Genomic DNA, 21,094 nt, shown 5'->3' with positions numbered 1-21,094 from the left:
TACCACCCTGAAGAAGCCTCAGGCCACTGGGACTTCATCTGTCTCTCCTTTTCAGCCCCCAAGAAGCCTGCGAGAGAGGGAGATGCCATCTTCTCCACCGGTAGATTCCCTGCTGCCAACCTGAGGTTTCAGAGACGAGAGAGCTCCTGTTGGCACTGGAACCTCTTCACTCCTGAAGTGGTTTCATCACAGGAAAACTGACTGATGCCGACCTGGTGGAATCTGCTGTGCTGGACCCCTTACCAATACCATACCTCCCAACCCTACCAGATTCAGCAGGATTGTACTGATTTAAAGGCTCTTTCCAGGTGCAGAATACTGATGAGTTGGTAGGTTGAGAGTTGAGGGGGGCCGGCTGCATCCTGCATTTGCCATTTTGACCCGAGTTGGCTGGTGGCTTTTTTTCTTGTGAGTTTTTTTGTTTTGTTTTTTTCTTTGAATTTATGTCCTTTTCGGTGAATCATTTTGAATATAGTGTAGGGACTCGTAAGCGTGGGGACCCTTGACGTTTGGCTTACGAGCTTATGTATCTTGGCCAAAATATGGACCAATACCTCACATTTATTGTCATTTTACTGTATATAATTTGTATTGCACAATTTTTCGAAGGATGCAGCCGGGCCCCTTTTGGGTGTCTGTCCTGCATGTTAGTGCACTCAAATAGTGCTGGGCAGCCTGCCTGATGTAATAGAAGGGCGTCATCAATAGGCTGTGAGACGCACATACCTGTGTGACTGGTGCCCTATGCAAAACCTTATTAGGCTGGACTCACACTAGCGTATGGCATCCGATGCGAGAGCATCGGATGCGATATGCTAATGACCCCGACTCAGGCTCTGCTGCGAGCGTGAGCAGAGTGTCATGCGACTGTCACCCGATCTTGTGATCGGGTCACAGCTGCGAAGCTGAGGACGAGCGCTGCGGAGGAGTGGGAGTGGTTAATCCCCCCCATCTTCTCCATTGTCAGCCTGTGCATATATCACACTGCACTGGATAACATCAGAGTGCAGTCCAATGTATCTCTCGCACCCATTCATTTGAATGGGTGCGAGGGATACGCCTCTAGCAGACAATCGCAGCATGCTGCCGCTTTTCTCGCATCCAGAATCTGCCAGAATCTGGATGCGAGGAAAGCTGACCAAGTGCTCTCCCTTATTGACTAGCATTGGTGAGAGTGCAATGCGAGATTTTCTCGCATTGCATTCATCCTGTTTTCATGCTCGTGTGAGTGCACCCTTAGGCCTCTTTCACACGTCCGTGAAAATCACACACGTTTTTCACGGACATGTCAAAGGTGCATTTTGCCCTCCATGAGCCATGTTTATGGCACACGAGTGTTCTCTGTGTGTTATCCGTGATAACACACGGAGAACGGGAACTTTCTGGTGCTGATCTTCGGTCTCCGGTCCTGCCGACTCCCCGCTGCTGCTGCTTCCGGCCGCAGTGATGTGAATATGCAATGAGCATAATGAGCGGCGGTCGGAAGCAAGTGACAGCAACGGCAGAGACAGGAGGGCTGGAGAAGGTGAGTAAAGATTTGTTATTTTTTTCTCAGACACGTGTGTTTTATCCGGGGCGTGTCACACGGAACACCTCCGTGTGGTCCGTATGCGGGCCGTGTGACACCCGTGATGCAGGAAAAAAACGGACATGTCTACGTGTGGAGCACACTGGTACACGTGTGTGTGATGCCCTGGACAAGCCAGGGGTTACAGGTAATGACATCACCACACCCTACACCCCGGTTAGGCACATCTATGCTAGACCAGAAACCCTTGTTGCCCTCCTCCAGGGGCTGATGTCCACACCAGGGGGTGGAGCCAGGCGGTTGGTCTCCACCCACCAAGGAGTTCACAGTCCTGGAGGCGGGAAAACCAGGCAGTTGAGTTTTGGAGAGGAAAGAGAGCAGTTTGAGAGGTGAAAGTGGAAGGAGGAAAGTGACAGCTAAGAGCCTGAAGTTGGTCCGGGTGTGTGCCCCGGACCGAGACAGCAAGGTTAGCAGACGGCGGTGACCGTCTGCAGGAGTGGCCTATCGGAGTTACCGTAAGGACCGCGGACGGGTGGTGGCCCGGCGGTACCGGACCGGTACACAAGGAGAAGCCAGCACCATTGGCAGGGGCCTTTCGGATCCCAGCAAGACTAGGAGTCGCCGTGAATATGCCAAATCCGTCAATGAAGGGGACCTCCGGGTCTCCAAACAACTAAGTCCCGATTGAAGGCAACCGTCCAACCCTATGAGAGAGACACCGCCACCGCCAAGGCACCAGTTTCTCAGGGCCAGCGCCTGCGGGCAAAGAGGGGCTCCTCCGGCCCATATCCAAGTCGGGGAGCGGGTTACCGGTGGGAATCCATCGCTACCATCATTAAACTTAGGTGCAGGAAAAGAGACAGTCACCGTTAACTACCGGGGAAAAGCAACAGCAGCCGTCCGTGGGAACCGTCTTTCCAGCCGTGTGTTTTACCGAGAACTGTGTCACCGTCTCAGGCTGAGTGAGTACCACCGTGCCGTGAGGCACAGCTCTGCCCCCGCGACCCTGCACCTCACCAGGCCCCGCACCGGGCCTGCTATCCCTCATCCTTCACCTCATCACTGGGCCCCGGGACAACCACCCCCTACCCACGGAGGGGAGAACTAACAACTCTGCTGCTCCCTGTCACCGCTCCCGGGATCCCCATACAGAGCAGCGGTGGTGTTACCAAAAATCACCACAACCGTGGGTGGCGTCACAGACAATAAATCCCCAAAACCAATCCCCTTTTCACTCACGGGCGAGGAGCGCCGCTCGAGTCCCCGGGATCCGGCCCTTCGCTCGAGCCACCGAGCAGCAGCGGCAGCCGGACCCGAGCAGTGGGAGAGCGCAGCGTCCCCTCCTCCGCCTGCGACATGTGCTCCACACATACACACGGTCCATGGCAGAATACGCATGTGTGCACAGACCCATTGATTTTAATCGGTCTACATGTGCCCGTGTCTCTGGCACGTGAGGAAACGGACCAAACACGGACCAGAGACACGGACGTGTGAAAGAGGCCTTAGCTGGACTTTGCACACTACGACACCGCAGCTGCGATGTCGGTGGGGTCAAATCGAAAGTGAAGCACATCCGGCCTCGCTGTCAATATCGTAGTGTGTAAATCCTTTTTGATACGATTAACGAGCGCAAAAGCGTCGTAATCGTATCATCGGTGTAGTGTCCGACATTTTCATAATTTTGCTGCAGCGACGGTACAATGTTGTTCCTCGTTCCTGCGGCAGCACACATCGCTGTGTGAGAGGCCGCAGGAGCGAGGAACATCAGCTTACCTGTGTCACCGCGGCTCACGCCGGCTATGCGGAGGGAAGGAGGTGGGCGGGATGTTTACGTCCTGCTCATCTCCGCCCCTCCACTTCTATTGGCCGCCTGCCGTGTGACATCGCTGTGACGCCGCACGACCCGCCCCCTTAGGAAGGAGGCGGGTCGCCGGGCAGAGCGACGTCGCAGGGCAGGTAAGTCCATGTGAAGCTGCCGTAGCGATAATGTTCGCTACGGCAGCTATCACAAGCTATCGCTGCTGCGACGGGGGCGGCTACTATCGCGCTCGGCATCGCATGCATCGGCTTGCGATGTCGTAGTGTGCAAAGTACCCCTTAGTGGGCATATTTAATACCAGCAACCTCCATGATTTGGTAGGTTGAGAGTGGCTGTCTCATCAGTATTCAGTGTTACCCATCCTTTATCATGGTGGGCCGGCTGCATCCTGTGAGTGCATTTGCCATTTTGAGTTGGCTGGTGGCTTTTTTCTGGTGAGTTTTTTTCTTTTGAATCTATGTCCTTTTCGGGGAAACACTTGTTTTATTGCTGAGATCCCTGATGTGTTTCACTTAATTGTTGGTGTTGTGCTATATATGCCCTCACTAGTCTCCTGCTCTTGCAGTGTGCTGCCATCTAGTGTACTGTCCTTTCATTACACCCTATATTTTATGTTTTTCACAAAAAAGATATGTTTACTCTTTTTTTTTTTATAAACTTTTGTGAATTGGTCTTAGTTTTCCTAAACTTGAACCAACTACATCCATAGTTATTTCTGAGCAGTAGGTGGTGGGATTATATTTTGATACCCGGCCATCTCTTTACTTTAAAACCCCTTTGCTCAGTGTAATAGACTGAAATTTGTTGTTGTTTTTTTTAAGGAAAATGGCGTCCGGAGGTGGCGCGTGTGCAGATGAGATCCTGGCTTGTCATTGGACCAATAGGTCAATCTGCTCACGTGCCGACTCTGGGTGCCATTTCTTTGAAGCCCGCCAACAGTTTCTGGATGTTGCCTGCCTCACTCACAGCACCCGCAGCCAGCATCTGGGACCACCACCCTGCTCTGCTCCACCACCCACCACCGCCCCTGCCTCTTGTGACCCCACGCCGCCACCACCACCACCACTAACACCCCTCCCTGGTAAGACAGCACCGAATTGTAAGACGGACCCCCCCTTTTTTTTTTTTTCCTCGAAATTTGTGATGAGTCTTATACTCCGGTGCATCTTATAAACCGCAAAATACGGTGTCTATGTATGTATGTATATGTGTGTTATATATATATATATATATAAGTTGTGTTCGTCGTTCCAGAGGTGTTACACGGAGCGACGTGTGCTGCCACGGGAACGATAAACAGCCGGAGCACAGAAGGAGGACCGACATTTTGAAAATGAACGACGTGTCAACGAGCAACGATAAGGTATTTTTGCTCGTTCACAGTCGTTTGGAGGTGTCACACGGTACAATATCTCTGACGATGCCGGATGTGCATCACTAACGACGTGACCCCGACGACATATCGCCCGTTATATCATACCGTACTAATACACTAGAATTCTCCAGCAACGGTGCGGCTGCACTTGCACATCTTATCTCTAAGGCACCTTTTTCAATTGTCTTAGTGCTTCAGTGCACTATATTCCTCACCTTATACAGTCACCTATCAGACAGAGACTTGATAAAGACCCGGTAGGTCGAAACGTCGTTGGATATTTTTTCTTTTCCACGTTTCATTAAAAATTATTTCACGTTCAATAACGAGTGCAGTGAATTTATTCATACATGACTTTCGGGTATTACCCCATTTTCACTTGCACCATCCTCAACTCAGCCTGAGTGCAGACCATTTATTTGTTATTAATATCGTACCGTGTGACGCCGGCATTAGTCCCTGGTTCCTAGACAAGATTTCCCCTTGACACATTTTCGTGACTTTTTTTTTAGTCACAAATACTAGTTAAAGCAATAAATGGAGCATTTTTATTTTCTGCTAAATTCATGAACTGTGTGCAAAATTTTGAAAACTTTGGGGCAAAATAAATCCGTAAAAAAAAGACAAAATAAGAAAATTGGCTTCATGAAATCACAAATGATAAATCCGGCCCATAGTTTTCTTAGATGTTTGTTTGCACATTGTACCGTACTTTCCGAATTATAAGACGCACTTTTTTCCCCCCAAAACCGGGGGAAGAATGGAGGTGTGTCTTATAATCCAGGTATAGTATAGGCGAAGTTCACACTTCTGTTGCTTTGCATCAGTCACAATCAGTCGCCTTGAGGAATTACGGTATCCTGCAAAATATTTTGCGGGAATCCTTTTTTTTCCCCCATAGAATTCTATTAGCGACGGATTGTGACTGATGGCACTGTGTTGCATCCGCCGCGTGACGGATCAGTCGTTTACTGACTGACCATCCGGCGGGAGCAACGTTTTTTTGTCTGCGGCTGATTGGTTTTTTTACTGTGAGCATGCGCACAGTAAAAAACCATGATGACTGTAAATTCAGTTCCAGCGGCCGAAACGATCAGCTGATCGCCCGGTGGCTGGCTATTGTGAACGATCAGCTAATCGCCCGGCGGCCGTAAAAAAAAACCCAGTAAAAAAGAAAAAACACAACTGATCTTTTTTGCAGCATCAGTTGTGCCACTATCTGCAACGCAACGCATCCGTTGCATCAGTTACACTACTGATTGTGACTGATGCAAAACAACGGAAGCGTGAACTTAGCCTTACCGGCACTGGTGTCACAGGGTTGGAGATACAGAGAGATCGGAGAGGGGGGGTGTCACTGCAGCGGAGCAGCTCAGGAGGGTCAGTGGACAGTCAGCGAAACTGCGGACTCGTGGGGTGTTGCTGCTCCGTGCACCATTAATCTGCCAGCGGGCTGCTGGCTGTTTTGAGTTGTCAGTTGACACGATGGAGTTCAAGAAAATGGACGCAGAGGCCAATCTGTGCAAGCGCTCGCTCTGCAGCCATTTTCTTGAATTCCATTGTGTGAACAGCCGAAGATTCCACGGAGCCTGCAGCCCACCAGCAGATCAATGGTGCCAGCTGCCGTGACACCCCACGAGCCCGCTGTATTGCCGACCCTCGTGCCACTGACCCTCCTGAGCCGGGACACCCCTTCCTCCGAGCCCACAGCATCACAGACCCTGCCTCCTGTGACCTGCCTGAGCTGCGCCACCACTGCCGCTCTCCCCTGGTGAGCTAATATAAGATGCACTAGAATTATAAGACGGATCCCAATTTTAACAGTAAAAATATTTTTTTCCTATTTTCCTGCTTCAAATTTGGGGTGCGTCTTATAAAACGAAAAATACGGTACAGAGAAATCATATCCCACTGTCGGTTACATTAGGTGAATATATTTCTTCCCTGAATCCGCCTCTCCCAGATGACTACTCCTGTAGTAATGAGACATTTTTATAAAATTGCCCCCAGTTCACCGAGCCGCACACACAATAAAAACACCAGCAGTAATGTGCAATAATATACCATTTATTATCAGCAGTTTTAGCTGTAGTTATACAATCATTTGTCTTATCATTAGTCATTTTTATTTATTACAGTTAAAATATTTTCAGTTTTTGCCATCTGGAAACCATTAACAAGAAGCTGATGTCAGATCCTTACATGCTTATGAGGATTCTTTATAACAGTATGACGATATACAGTAATTCTGGCCACCACTAGGGGGAGCTAAATGTTTAAAGATTTATGCAGCATTTTTTGGACTTAAGGGGTTTTTCACTTATAGAAAACTAGTTTCAATATGTTTCCCAGCCTATAACATACAGTTAGTACTCGCCCTCCCGCTGTTCGGCACCAGTTCTCCACCGCAGCTTTGGTTTCTGCGTATCGGTTGCAGAGGTGACACCATGACTGCAACGCACATCGCTGCGACCTGACACTGGACCGGGGCAGGGGGGAGTACTGTCTACGTTTGTGATTTTACATGCTGGGAAACGATTGGGGATCACTTTTCTATAAGTGGAAAACTCCTTTAATGACAGCTGTATAAATCTTTATGCTGTGATCTCCCCTTCGTAATGGCTGAAAGTAGCGGCTGTTACAGTCATATAGCTATCAGGGTACAGGCAGGAGCCGGCGGCGGTGACTCCGGCCTCATAGTACTCGGCTATGCTACTAGTGATTTCAATATTCAGAAAACGCCACCTTCATGTGCTCAATGTGCTGACTACACAGGATGAAAATATCAGGATCTGTCACCAGCAACTCATGTCATCATAACAGCAAATGGATCCAATTGTCAGAGTCAAGATAATCATTTACTAAATGGAAGCGGAAGCAGCGATCGGCTGATCATCAGGAGATCTCCCCTAAGGGGAATATATCATCTATATCGTCTAATAATTAACACCGGAGCGGAGCCTGTTGTACACAGGGGACATGTTGTCTCTTTTCCACAGTATCTGTCTTTAAAGGGAATCTGGCAGCAGGTTTTTGCTATTTAATCTGACAGAAGCATGATGTAGGGGCAGAAAGTCTAAAGGGTACTTTACACGCTGCGATCTCGCTAGCGAGATCGCAAGCGATCGTACCTGCCCCCGTCGGTTGTGCGACACACGGGCATATCGCTGCCCGTGGCGCACAACCTTGCTTACCCCCGTGACACGCACTTACCTGCCCTGTGACGTCGGTCTGGCCAGCGAACCACCTCCTCTCTAAGGGGGCGGTTCGTGCGGCGTCACACGGCAGGCGTATAATAGAAGCGGAGGGGCGGAGATGAGCGGGACGTAACATTCCGCCCACCTCCTTCCTTCCGCATTGCCGGTGGAGGCAGGTAGGGAGAAGTTCGTCGCTCCTGCGGTGTCACACACAGCGATGTGTGGTGCCGCAGGAACGAGGAACAACATCGCTAATAAGCAGAAAACGATTTTTGGTTTTAGGACGACCTCTCCAAAACCAACGATTTTTGTCTCTTTTGCGACCGTTTAAGGTCGCTCATATGTGTCAAACGCTGCGATGTCGCTAACGGCGCCGGATGTGCGTCACAAACACCGTGACCCCGACGATAATTCGTTAGCGATATCGCAGCGTGTAAAGCACCCTTAATTCCAGGGATGTGTCAATTGCTCAGTAGCTTGCTGTAATTTCAATCAGTGTTTTATCAGCAGGACATTATCACTAGAGGATTAGGTCTCATGTGGTGGCTAGTCCAGCTAGTCTGTGTAAACCTGACCCCAGCACTGATTGGCAGATTGCTGACAATATACAGTGTACATAGGAAACTGCCAATCAGTGGTGTGGGCGGGGTTATACAGAGCTCAGCATTCCGAGTTCTGCTACATCTACAGCAGTGAAGACAGGGATTATATCAAAACTGCACAAGCAGTTCAGTAATTCACACATCCCTGGAATCAGACTCTTTGCCCCCACATTATGCTGCTCTCAGATTACATAACAAAAATGTTGATAATGAGACTGCTGAGAAGTGATCTCTGTGGAAAATCTATTCTTAAGGTCAGTGGTGTCAGGAAACACAGGAAGATTTCAGGAGGCTCCGGAGGGAAATGTATTTTATGTCATAGAATCATAGAATTCAGAAAAATGTTTACAATGAAAGTTACTTTACAAATAAGGAATTTTCTGATGTTACTTTCCTGTTATGTTCTAATCTTCACCCAGTTATCTCCATAGTGATCAACATATACCATAAATACACATAATGCAGCATAAAGGGGCTCGGAGAAGGCGGCAGTGAAGGTGTGTAAGTGTCTGATGGGGTCACACAGCTCATAAAAGGACAACTGCCCGGCCCCATAATCCAGACAGATCCTGAATCTATCACTGGAGATCTTGTCCGGTAACTGGATCTCTATACTGTCATGTCTCACTGAATACTGATTATTATATCTACACAAAATCCAGGACTTGTTATTCTCTCCAATCAGTGACTGATATCCCGCCCTGTCTATACTGGGATAACACATCCCCACCCTCCACCTCCCTGATCTACTGCCCTCCACATCCCAGTAATGGCGTCCTGAGGTAAATGCCCTCCTGCTCATCACCTTATTACACTGGAATCTCTCTGCTGTTTCTGGACGATTCTGGTACTTCTGTGTCCAGGTTGCAGTTTTCAGGTCGTCTGATATAAGGAGATTATTAGCAGCCGTGTTTACATCCAGTAATATGTCTGCAGGATCCTCCACATAGATCCCGCTCCTTATACCTGATATTACCTCACATAATGTGTGTAATGTGTGTGAGATCACAGCCACATCCAGGTCATCTCCATCATGGAGCTGTTTATCATGTCCCCCTGTGTCCTCATCACCTCCCTCCTCCTCAGGATCACACAAGTCCCCGGTGTCTGGTTCCTGTAAGACGGTCAGTGGATCAGTCATGTTACACAGCTCCTCAATGTGCCTCATCTTCCTGGACAGCTCGTCCTTCTTTATCTCCAGCTGATGGATCAGAGCAGACAGTGACCGTGACTCTTCCTTTTCCTGCCTGGAGATCTCACTCAGGACCTTCTTCTCCAGGTCGTCCACCCGTCTCCTGATGTCTGTACACAGGGCAGTGACTCTCTCGGCTTCTCCAGCTGCTTTCCCTTGAGCTTTTCTCTTGCGCTCCTCCAGACTCCAGACTCTTTCCGCAGCTTTCACTCTCTTTGTGGTCAGTTTCTGGAGAGCATGTCTCAGTTTCTTCTTCTTGTTCTCTGAGGCCTCATCGAGTGACTCCATTTTATGTCCATTATGTTCCCCAATCAAACTGCAGGACACACAGATACAAGCCGCGTCCTCAGTGCAGTAATATTCCAGGATCTTCTTATGAACAGAACATTTCCTTTTCTCCAGAGAAGTGCTGGGATCAGATAAGACGTGTTCTGGTGATTTGCTGTGAGCCCTCAGGTGTTTCTCACACAGAGAAGCCTCACAGTGTAGACAGAATCTAACAGCAGGTACAGGAGAGTCCACACAGTAAGTGCAGCAGATCCCGGTGATCTCTTGTTCTTGCTGAGTAATCAGGAATCGTTCTGCGACATTATTAAGATTTATGTTCCTCATCAGCGCCGGCCGCTCCTGAAACTCTCCTCTGCATTCAGGACAGGAATAAACTCCAGACTCGTCCTGTGTATCCAGCACACGATCAATACAGACCCGGCAGAAGTTGTGTCCACATCTCAGCGTTACAGGATCCTTAAAAATAGATAAACAGATGGCGCAGAGCAGCTCGTCATTCAGATCAGCAGACGTCATGGCTAACGGAAGAAGGAAGAAATGAAACTGAATGTGAATGTTACTCAATATTTAACAATGTTGTAGTTACATCCATTCACTTAAACCCTTCACCCCCAGATCAGCAGACACCGTGGCTCATAGTTGAGGGAAGGAGGAAACGAAACTGATAATACTTAGCGATGTTGTAGTTACACCTATTCACTTAAAGGCGTGGTTCACCCCTTTTCATTATGGGCCACATCGATATAATGTTGAGAAATAAGGTTTCTTTCAAATACCTTGTGTTGCCAATAGTGCCTGTGAGCAGCGCTATTGTGGTCCGCTTACCCCATCACGTGACTCCTGGGCTCCATGACCCCCAGCATCCGGTGTTGTCATGCCAACTGAGGCTGGCTGCAGTCTCCATGAGTGACTGGGCAGTGGGCGTCGTTGCACCGCTCCACACAGCCCAGCATGAAAGTCCATCTCCCTGCTCCCTCCTCTTTCACTCCAGAGCAAACAAGCCGGAGCGATGCTGGGCTGTGACGAGCAGGGAAACGCCACCCACAGCCCAGTGACTCACGGAGATTGGGGTCGGCCGCGGTGGTGTCATGTGAACAGGAAGTTGACATCACCCGATCCGAGGTCACGGAGCCCAGGGGGTCACGCGATGGGAAACAGCGGTCCGCAATAGTGCTGCTCACAGGCACTATTACCAACGGAACGTATTTGAGAGAAAGACTAAATTACTTACGGTAATGGGATTTTCCAGAGCCCACGACAGCACCCACGAGAGAGGGATCCGCCCCCTTCAGGACAGGAAACCTACAGATAAAAAAGGGGCAGTCCCCCTCCCTCATCAGTTGGTTGCAGAGAACCGGGAGAGGAACCGCCACAATTAGTAACAATACAAGACAAAAGTAGAACCATCAAACCCAAAGGGTGAAGAAAACAAAAGGGCAGGGGTGTAAAGGGTGCTGTCGTGGGCTCTGGAAAATCCCATTACCGTAAGTAATTTAGTCTTTTCCTTTCGCCACGACAGCACCCACGAGAGACTTAGAGAGATAACACACTCAGGGAGGGAAAAAACCACACGAAGGGCCAAGCCTCCAACGGAAGACAGCGGAAGAGCAAAGGCCAGCCGGCAAAGACCGGAACCCGGACGGAGAGGGCAGAATACAGCCGTACAATACCACCGAAGGAGACACAGGCCACATCCATCCAAGGAGGAGGCAACCGCCCAGGAGAAGGATCCGACACCGAGGAGGCTAGGGAAACCCGCCGCACCACAGACGAGAGGGGAACAGCAGCCCACAGCCATCGGGACAAGGGACGGCACGCCACGCGAGGCTCACCGCCGGACTCCTGAAAGACAGAACAAAAACAAAGACCAACCCCTCCGCCAAGGGGCCGACCGAGCGACAGAGGCGAGGACAGAGCCCCACGAAACGAAGGAACGGAGAAAATACCCCGCGCGGGAAGAACCCAAGACACCTCGCGCAGCAGGAGAACAACCGGAACGCCCCAAGGAGGGAAGGACCAACGGACAGTGTCGGACAGGCACAAACACGCCCAGGAGAGGCAAGGGCGACCAAGATACAGAGGAACAGGCACAGCACCGCGCTGGACGAGGAGGAGAAGAGACCCAGAGGAGAAGCAGGAAGCCCGAGGCGCCAGGCCAGGCGGAAGGTCAGGGAGGCGCAAGACCGCAGAGGCGCAAGGCAGGAGCGCCGTAAGGAGCAAGCACCAAAGCGCAAGACCCAGAGACGCAGGAGAAGAACACAGGCCCACACGACCAGGAGGGACCGAGGCACAGAGGCCCCGAGGCACAGAAGCACAGGCGCAGGATGCACAGAGCCCAAGAGGCACAGAGTCCAAGAGGCACAGAGTCCAAGAGGCACAGAGTCCAAGAGGCACAGGGTCCAAGAGGCACAGGGTCCAAGAGGCACAGGGTCCAAGAGGCACAGGGTCCAAGAGGCACAGGGTCCAAGAGGCCCAGAGGCCCCGAGGCCCAGAGACCCAGAGGCAGAGAGGCAGAGAGGCACAGAGGCGAAAAGGCATAGAGGCCAAGAGGCACAGAGGCACGGATGCCAAGAAGGAAGAGGCACCGAGGTACAAGGGCCAAGAGGCCCAGAGGCCCAGAGGCCAAGAGGCACAGACGCACAAGGGCCAAGACGACAAAGACCAAGCGGCACAGAAGCCCAGAGGCACAGAAGCCCAGAGGCACAGAAGCCCAGAGGCACAGAAGCCCAGAGGCACAGAAGCCCAGAGGCACAGAAGCCCAGAGGCCACGAAGTCCCGAAGTAGGAGACACAGAGGCCCAGAGGCACATAGGACAAGAGGCACAGAGGCCAAGAGGCACAGAGGCCAAGAGGCACAGAGTCCACGAGGCACAGAGTCCACGAGGCACAGAGTCCACGAGGCACAGAGTCCACGAGGCACAAAGGCCACGAGGCACAAAGGCCACGAGGCACAAAGGCCACGAGGCACAAAGGCCAAGAGGCACAAAGGCCAAGAGGCACAAAGGCCAAGAGGCACCGAGGGCAGGAGACACAGAGGCCCGAGGCCAGGAGGCCCAGAAGCAGGGGGTCCGGAGGCACAGAGGCACGGGGCCCCGAGGTCCAAGGCCGGGAAGGCCAGGAAGCCACAGAGGCCCAGAAGCCACAAAGGCAGAAAAAGCCAGGGGGCCCAGAGACCGGGAAGGCCGGAGGCCAGGAGGCAAGGAAGCACAGAGGCCAGGAGGCCACAGAGGCAGGCGGCCAGGAGCACAAGGCACATAGGCTCGAGGCCAGGAGGCACCGAGGCCAGGAGGCACCGAGGCCAGGAGGCACCGAGGCCAGGAGGCCAAGGCAGAGAAGCACAGAGGCCCGAGGCTAGGAGGAACAGAGGCCCAAGGCCAGGAGGCACAGAGGCCCAAGGCCAAGACGCACCGAGGGACAGAGGCACGCGGACAGGAAGCACGAGGCCAAGAAGCACGAAACCAAGGAGCACGAGACCAGGAGGCACAGAGGACCGAGGCCCTGAACACAGAAGTCCGGAGGTCCCGAGGCCACAGAGGCGCAGAAGGCCACACGGGCTCAGGAGGCCACACGGGCACCACCGAGGCAAACGGGCACCACCGAGGCAAACGGGCACCACCGAGGCAAACGGGCACCACCGAGGCAAACGGGCACCACCGAGGCAAACGGGCACCACCGAGGCAAACAGGCACCACCGAGGCAAACAGGCACCACCGAGGCAAACAGGCACCACCGAGGCAAACAGGCACCACCGAGGCAAACAGGCACCACCGAGGCAAACAGGCACCACCGAGGCAAACAGGCACCACCGAGGCAAACAGGCACCACCGAGGCAAACAGGCACCACCGAGGCAAACAGGCACCACCGAGGCAAACAGGCACCACCGAGGCAAACAGGCACCACCGAGGCAAACAGGCACCACCGAGGCAAACAGGCACCACCGAGGCAAACAGGCACCACCGAGGCAAACAGGCACCACCGAGGCAAACAGGCACCACCGAGGCAAACAGGCACCACCGAGGCAAACAGGCACCACCGAGGCAAACAGGCACCACCGAGGCAAACAGGCACCACCGAGGCAAACAGGCACCACCGAGGCAAACAGGCACCACCGAGGCAAACAGGCACCACCGAGGCAAACAGGCACCACCGAGGCAAACAGGCACCACCGAGGCAAACAGGCACCACCGAGGCAAACAGGCACCACCGAGGCAAACAGGCACCACCGAGGCAAACAGGCACCACCGAGGCAAACAGGCACCACCGAGGCAAACAGGCACCACCGAGGCAAACAGGCACCACCGAGGCAAACAGGCACCACCGAGGCAAACAGGCACCACCGAGGCAAACAGGCACCACCGAGGCAAACAGGCACCACCGAGGCAAACAGGCACCACCGAGGCAAACAGGCACCACCGAGGCAAACAGGCACCACCGAGGCAAACAGGCACCACCGAGGCAAACAGGCACCACCGAGGCAAACAGGCACCACCGAGGCAAACAGGCACCACCGAGGCAAACAGGCACCACCGAGGCAAACAGGCACCACCGAGGCAAACAGGCACCACCGAGGCAAACAGGCACCACCGAGGCAAACAGGCACCACCGAGGCAAACAGGCACCACCGAGGCAAACAGGCACCACCGAGGCAAACAGGCACCACCGAGGCAAACAGGCACCACCGAGGCAAACAGGCACCACCGAGGCAAACAGGCACCACCGAGGCAAACAGGCACCACCGAGGCAAACAGGCACCACCGAGGCAAACAGGCACCACCGAGGCAAACAGGCACCACCGAGGCAAACAGGCACCACCGAGGCAAACAGGCACCACCGAGGCAAACAGGCACCACCGAGGCAAACAGGCACCACCGAGGCAAACAGGCACCACCGAGGCAAACAGGCACCACCGAGGCAAACACGCACCGAGGCAAACACGCACCGAGGCAAACAGGCACCCGAGGCAAACAGGCACCCGAGGCAAACAGGCACCCGAGGCAAACAGGCACCCGAGGCAACAGGTACCGCAAACAGGCACCGAAGCAAACAGGCCCCGAGACAAACAGGCAGAAGGGCAAAGAAGCCAGGAGGCCCCGAGGCCACAAAAGCCAGGAGGCCAGGTGGCCACAGAAGGCAGGAGGTCCGGAGGCCACAGAAGCCAGGAGGCCATGAGGCCACAGAAGCCAGGAGGCCATGAGGCCACAGAAGCCAGGAGGCCATGAGGGCACAGAAGCCAGGAGGCCACAGAAGCCAGGAGGCCCGAGGCCACAGAAGCCAGGAGGCCCGAGGCCACAGAAGCCAGGAGGCCCGAGGCCACAGAAGCCAGGAGGCCACCAGAAGGCCACAGAAGCCAGGAGGCCACCAGAAGGCCACAGAAGCCAGGAGGCCATGAGGGCACAGAAGCCAGGAGGCCACAGAAGCCAGGAGGCCCGAGGCCACAGAAGCCAGGAGGCCCGAGGCCACAGAAGCCAGGAGGCCCGAGGCCACAGAAGCCAGGAGGCCCGAGGCCACAGAAGCCAGGAGGCCCGAGGCCACAGAAGCCAGGAGGCCCGAGGCCACAGAAGCCAGGAGGCCCGAGGCCACAGAAGCCAGGAGGCCCGAGGCCACAGAAGCCAGGAGGCCCGAGGCCACAGAAGCCAGGAGGCCCGAGGCCACAGAAGCCAGGAGGCCCGAGGCCACAGAAGCCAGGAGGCCCGAGGCCACAGAAGCCAGGAGGCCACCAGAAGGCCACAGAAGCCAGGAGTCCACCAGAAGGCCACAGAAGCCAGGAGGCCACCAGAAGGCCACAGAAGCCAGGAGGCCACCAGAAGGCCACAGAAGCCAGGAGGCCACCAGAAGGCCACAGAAGGCCACAGAACCAGGAGGCCACCAGAAGGCCACAGAAGCCAGGAGGCCACCAGAAGGCCACAGAAGCCAGGAGGCCACCAGAAGGCCACAGAAGCCAGGAGGCCACCAGAAGGCAAGAGGTCCGGAGGCCACACAGGCTCGGAGGCCACAGAGGCCAGGGCCAGGACACAGGGGCCAGGACCACAGGGCCAAGGTCCACCGAGGCCAGGAGGCCATAGGAGTCAGGAGGACCCAGGGGCCCAGGAGCTCAGAGGCAGGAGGCACAGAGGCCACCGAGAACAGACCCAGAGGGCACCCCGGCGCACACCCCAGGGCAGACACCACCAGGACGCCGGCCACAGCACAGCAGGAGGGACGCCGCCGGCAGAGGGACTGACCGAGAAGGGGAGCAATCCCCGGACAGAAGGGCAGGGGGAAGGGCTGGCAGAGATCGACAGCCGAGCCCCCCCCTGAACCGCAAAAGCAGGAGCACAGCGTTTGGGACACCGACGCTGGACGCAGCAGGCCCAGCGCATAGGCCACACAGGCGGTGAAGACGCAGGCACGCGTCAGGGAGAGGCACTGGCCCGACCGCCATGTACTCACCCGCACCGCAGCGACCGGCCCGGATGGAGGGGACCACGGGCTTCACTAGGAACCTTCCCGGCCGCTCCCCCGGAAGAGCTCCTGGATTACATCCGGGTCACTGCAGCAGGGAAGCGTGCACCTTCGACGCGGCAGGGCCCCCCCTGCCGCGCACCCGTCTGGGAGAAGCACACCCTGCTGCAGGCGTCATATCTCCCGGAGGCAAAGCCGGGCAGGAGAAAGAGGACGAGGTGCACCGGAGGACGGAGTCCACGAGGGGAGCTCCACCGACCGTGCTTCCGGATCCAGAGCTCCGCCGTTCCCTAGGAGACCGCACAGACTCAACAGGACCCAGGCACTGCAGGTTCCTCTCCATGCAGGACAGGAAACCAACTGATGAGGGAGGGGGACTGCCCCTTTTTTATCTGTAGGTTTCCTGTCCTGAAGGGGGCGGATCCCTCTCTCGTGGGTGCTGTCGTGGCGAAAGGAAAATATTGTTTCTCAATGTTATACGGATGTAGCAAAAAAATGGGTGAACCGCATCTTTAACTCCTTAATAGGAATCTGCCACCAGTTGTTTAATACCCCTTGTGAGAGTAACGTGATGTAGGGGCAGAAGCTCTGATTTCAGAGTTGTGTCACTTACTTCACTGGGTCCTGCATTTATTATTAAAAACTGTTTCCTCTGTTGCACAGCTACAAGTTTTCTGAATGCTGAGCTCTGTATAACCCCACCCAGGCCACTGATTGGCAGCATTCAGTCTACAATGTACATAAGCTGAAAGCTGCCAATCAGTGGTGGGTACAGAGAGAAAGAAGGAGCAAGAAAAGCACAATACGGTGATACCATAACACAATTGTGAATAGATAAGGGATGTGTGCTCACCAGATTAAGTTGTATATCACAAGAACTTTAGAGTATATCGGCTGCCGATGGTCACACGAGAGATGATTGAGGAGAGTTGTAGGAAATACACGTGACTTCTATCTCCGCTGCTGGAAGGTGAGACAAACGGGTGGGGAAAAACAACAAAAGCACTCCTTAGTATCTTCAGTAGGGACCTTCGCAGCTGCAATAGAAACAACACCACTTACTTTAATGGGTCCTGCATTTTTTATTAAAAACGTTTTTTTCTGATGCACAGCTTCATTACCAGTTTTCTGAATGCTGAGCCCTGTATAATCCCACCCAGACCACTGATTGGCAGCATTCTGTCTACAATGTGGATAAGCAGAAAGCTTAAAATAGGAAATATGCATGACTTCCACCTGCGCAGCTGGAAGGTAAGAAACAGGTGGGAAAAGACAAACAAAAAGCACTCCTTTGTTTCTTCAGTAGTAAACTTCGCAGCTGCAATTGAAACACCACAGCTATGCAGCGCTGAGCTCCTTCAACATAGTCAGCATAAGTATGAGCTATAGCCGGCATAGGGAGGAGTGAAAAGTGAATATTTACAGGAGAAGGTTGTGGCTGCAGCTGAGATTACAACTACCTGTTACATCACTGCAGAATAGACATTTACCTTAACCCTTTCAATACTTGACGGATTGAAATACGGTAAAAAGGATGCAGGAGACACAAGATGATTCCTAAGATTTATTTCCTAAGCATCTCAAGGTATTCCAACCTCATTAATCAGGAAAAAAAACCCACAAAGGCGCAGGCATCTCAAAAAAGTCCACATTTCAAAATGCGCCAAGGTCGAGCACATGACATGTCAGAGGTCACTCTTAGTTTGATTCAAAAGTAAAAATCTGCAAAAAAAAATGCTGAAATGTCATGTATATAGACAATTTGGCATAAAATTATATATAAATACAAGCTTTATTTAGTATCTCCGATAAAATGAGTGCCTGCGATGTGTATAGAGCTTGTAATCTTGTGGGGATGTGATAACTGCAGTGCTGTTAGTAAGATGAGCTACAATGATGTTAGGATCGCAGGCTGATAACGAAGGACGGGTGGACAGTCAGAAGAAGAACATCAAAAGAAAGAGAGGTTGGTCAATTACAAAGTGGAAAAAGTGGTCCACGTCATACACACTCGCCGCCACTGAGGTCCTTGCACAGGCGCACTACAATACTTTGATCTGCCCTGAGCAGGGCAGATCAAAGTGCGCCTGCGCAGGACCTCAGTACCGGCGAGTGTGTATGACGTGGAAGCGTCATGCACACAGGCTTCAGAAGACAGAGGAGCAAGATGGCCGAGAGAGGAGGCGCCACTCACCAGGCCAACCAGCACCGCAGCGACCGATTTAGGTGAATATTATAAAGTGTTTTTTATGTTCTCAACGGCCTGCGCTCTTGTATACAGCATTCTAACATGCAGTATATAAGAGCCCAGTGGTGGTGGCCGCAGCTTATAGGCCATAAAAATGGCAACAGGTTCCCTTTAAACTTTTGTAAAAAATAAACTGAAAATTGCGGCATGCAATATTATTCGGCCCCTTTACTTTCAGTGCAGCAAACTCACTCCAGAAGTTCATTGAGGATCTCTGAATGATCCAATGTTGTCCTAAATGACTGATGATGATAAATATAATCCACCTGTGTGTCATCAAGTATCCGTATAAATGCCCCTGCTCTGTGATAGTCTCATGTTCTGTTTAAGGCGCAGATAGCATCATGAAGACCAAAGAACACAACAGGCAGGTCCGTGATACTGTTGTGGAGAAGTTTAAAGCCAGATTTGGTTGCAAAAAGATTTCCAAAACTTTAAACATCCCAAGAAGCACTGTGCAAGCGATCATATTGAAATGGAAGGAGTATCATACCACTGCAAATCTACCAAGACCCGGCTGTCCATCCAAACTTTCATCTGAAACAAGGAGAAGACTGATCAGAGATGCAGCCAAGAAGCCCATGATCGCTCTGGATGAACTGCAGAGATCTACAGCTGAGGTGGGAGAGTCTGTCCATAGGACAACAATCAGTTGTACACTGCACAAATCTGGCCTTTATGGAAGAGTGGCAAGAAGAAAGCCATTTCTCAAAGATATCCATAAAAAAGTGTCATTTAAAGTTTGCCAAAAGCCACCTGGGAGACACCAAACATTTGGAAGAAGGTCTCTGGTCAGCTGAAACCAAAATAGAACTTTTTGGACACAATACCAAACAATATGTTTGGCATAAAAGCAACACAGCTCATCACACCATCCCCACTGTCAAACATGGTGGTGGCAGCATCATGGTTTGAGTCTGCTTTGCTTCAGCAGGAACATGGAAGATGGTTAAAATTGATGGGAAGATGGATGGAGACAAAAACAGGACCATATTTAAAGCAAACCTGTTTGAGTCTACAAAAGACCTGAGACTGGGACGGAGATTTGTCTTCCAACAAGACAATGATCCCAAACAAAGTAAAATCTACAATGGAATGGTTCATAAATAAATGTATCCAGGTGTTAAGGCCCCGTCACACACAGAGATAAATCTTTGGCAGATCTGTGGTTGCAGTGAAATCATGGACATATTGTTCCATTTGTACACAGCCACAAACCTGGCACTGATTGTCCACAATTTCACAGCAACCACAGATCTGCCGCAGATTTATCTCTGTGTGTGACAGGGCCTTTAGAATGGCCAAGTCACAGTCCAGACCTGAACCCAATCGAAAATCTGTAGAAAGAGCTGAAAACTGCTGTTCACAAACGCACTCCATCCAACCTCACTCAGCTCCAGCTGTTTACAAGGGAAGAATGGGCGAGAATTTCAGTCTCTCGATGTGCAAAACTGATAGACACATACCCCAAAAGACCGCAGCTGTAATCGCAAAAAAGGTGGCGCTACAAAGTATTAACTTAAAGGGACCGAATAATATTGCACGCCCCAATTTTCAATTTTTTACAAAAAATGTAAAATAAGCAATATTCAACTTCATTATTGTGTCCCACTTGTTGTTGATTCTTCGCCATAAAATTTAAAATTTTTACCATTCTGTTTGAAGAATGAAATGTGGGGAAAGGTTGAACAATTCAAGGGGGGGGGGGGGGAAGGGGGTGAATACTTTCGTAAGGCACTGCATCTCATGTAATAGTTCAAACTTTTCGTCTGCACCAATACAAGTATGCACCATATAAGTATGATGCATTGAATTAGGCCAGAGATATTATGATGCACTTGGTCATCTATCATCTGCCATCATCTAATCACCATGTCTATCTTCCCACAGGTATGTCAATTCATGCACTCTACTTTCCCATGAACTGATTTCCACTCCACTTTGCTCTGCTGTGTTCTAATACCTAGTATGTCAATTCATGCACTCTACTTTTGCACTATATCTGACCTGTTCTTTCTTTGCTTCAATATCTTCCTGACAGCCTCCAGCATCTCACTGTGATCTTTCCCCCCCTGTTTTGCATCCCCCTTTTATGACCTTTGTTTATTTTGCCTATGTTAGGCTGGTTTCACACTACGTCTTTTTAACATCCGTTGAAAACGTTTTTTTTAGCGGAAGTACGGATCCTGCTTTTACAGCAAATAACGTATGCAAACGCATCTGTTATTTTGCAGGATCCTGCACTGGATGTTTAGGGGCGGGCATTGGAGTCATGTGATCGGGAGTGAGGGGAACTAGACTGGGAGGAGGCTTCTGACAGCTGCAGACGCTGGTAACCAAGGTAAACATCGGCCTTGGATACCCGATATTTATCTTGGTTACGAGTGTCTGCAGCTGCTAG

General features: G+C 51.8%; 1 protein-coding gene across 4 annotated transcripts in view; it reads right to left on the bottom strand.

Annotated features, from left to right (window-relative positions):
- The window catches only part of LOC142261420 (E3 ubiquitin/ISG15 ligase TRIM25-like), a 121,866-nt gene that overhangs the window by 86,647 nt on the left and 14,125 nt on the right, over window positions 1-21,094 (bottom strand). For 2 of the 4 annotated variants that reach the window (XM_075332110.1, XM_075332109.1), the window contains exon 2: window positions 17,299-17,482. Coding sequence is in view for 1 of the 4 variants with exons in the window: in XM_075332112.1 (XP_075188227.1) it covers window positions 8,922-10,520 (1,599 nt within the window). In the remaining 3 variants the exon portion in view is untranslated. Of the gene's footprint in view, window positions 1-6,771; window positions 10,523-17,298; window positions 17,483-21,094 lie in introns of those variants that run through there. The other 2 variants (XM_075332112.1, XM_075332111.1) reach the window with 2 other exon arrangements.

This window comes from Anomaloglossus baeobatrachus, unplaced genomic scaffold, assembly GCF_048569485.1.
Source record: "Anomaloglossus baeobatrachus isolate aAnoBae1 unplaced genomic scaffold, aAnoBae1.hap1 Scaffold_217, whole genome shotgun sequence".
In the NCBI taxonomy this organism is placed as follows: domain Eukaryota; kingdom Metazoa; phylum Chordata; class Amphibia; order Anura; family Aromobatidae; genus Anomaloglossus; species Anomaloglossus baeobatrachus.
Note: the sequence above shows the minus strand (reverse complement) of the source record. Positions and strands in the feature narration are given on the sequence as shown.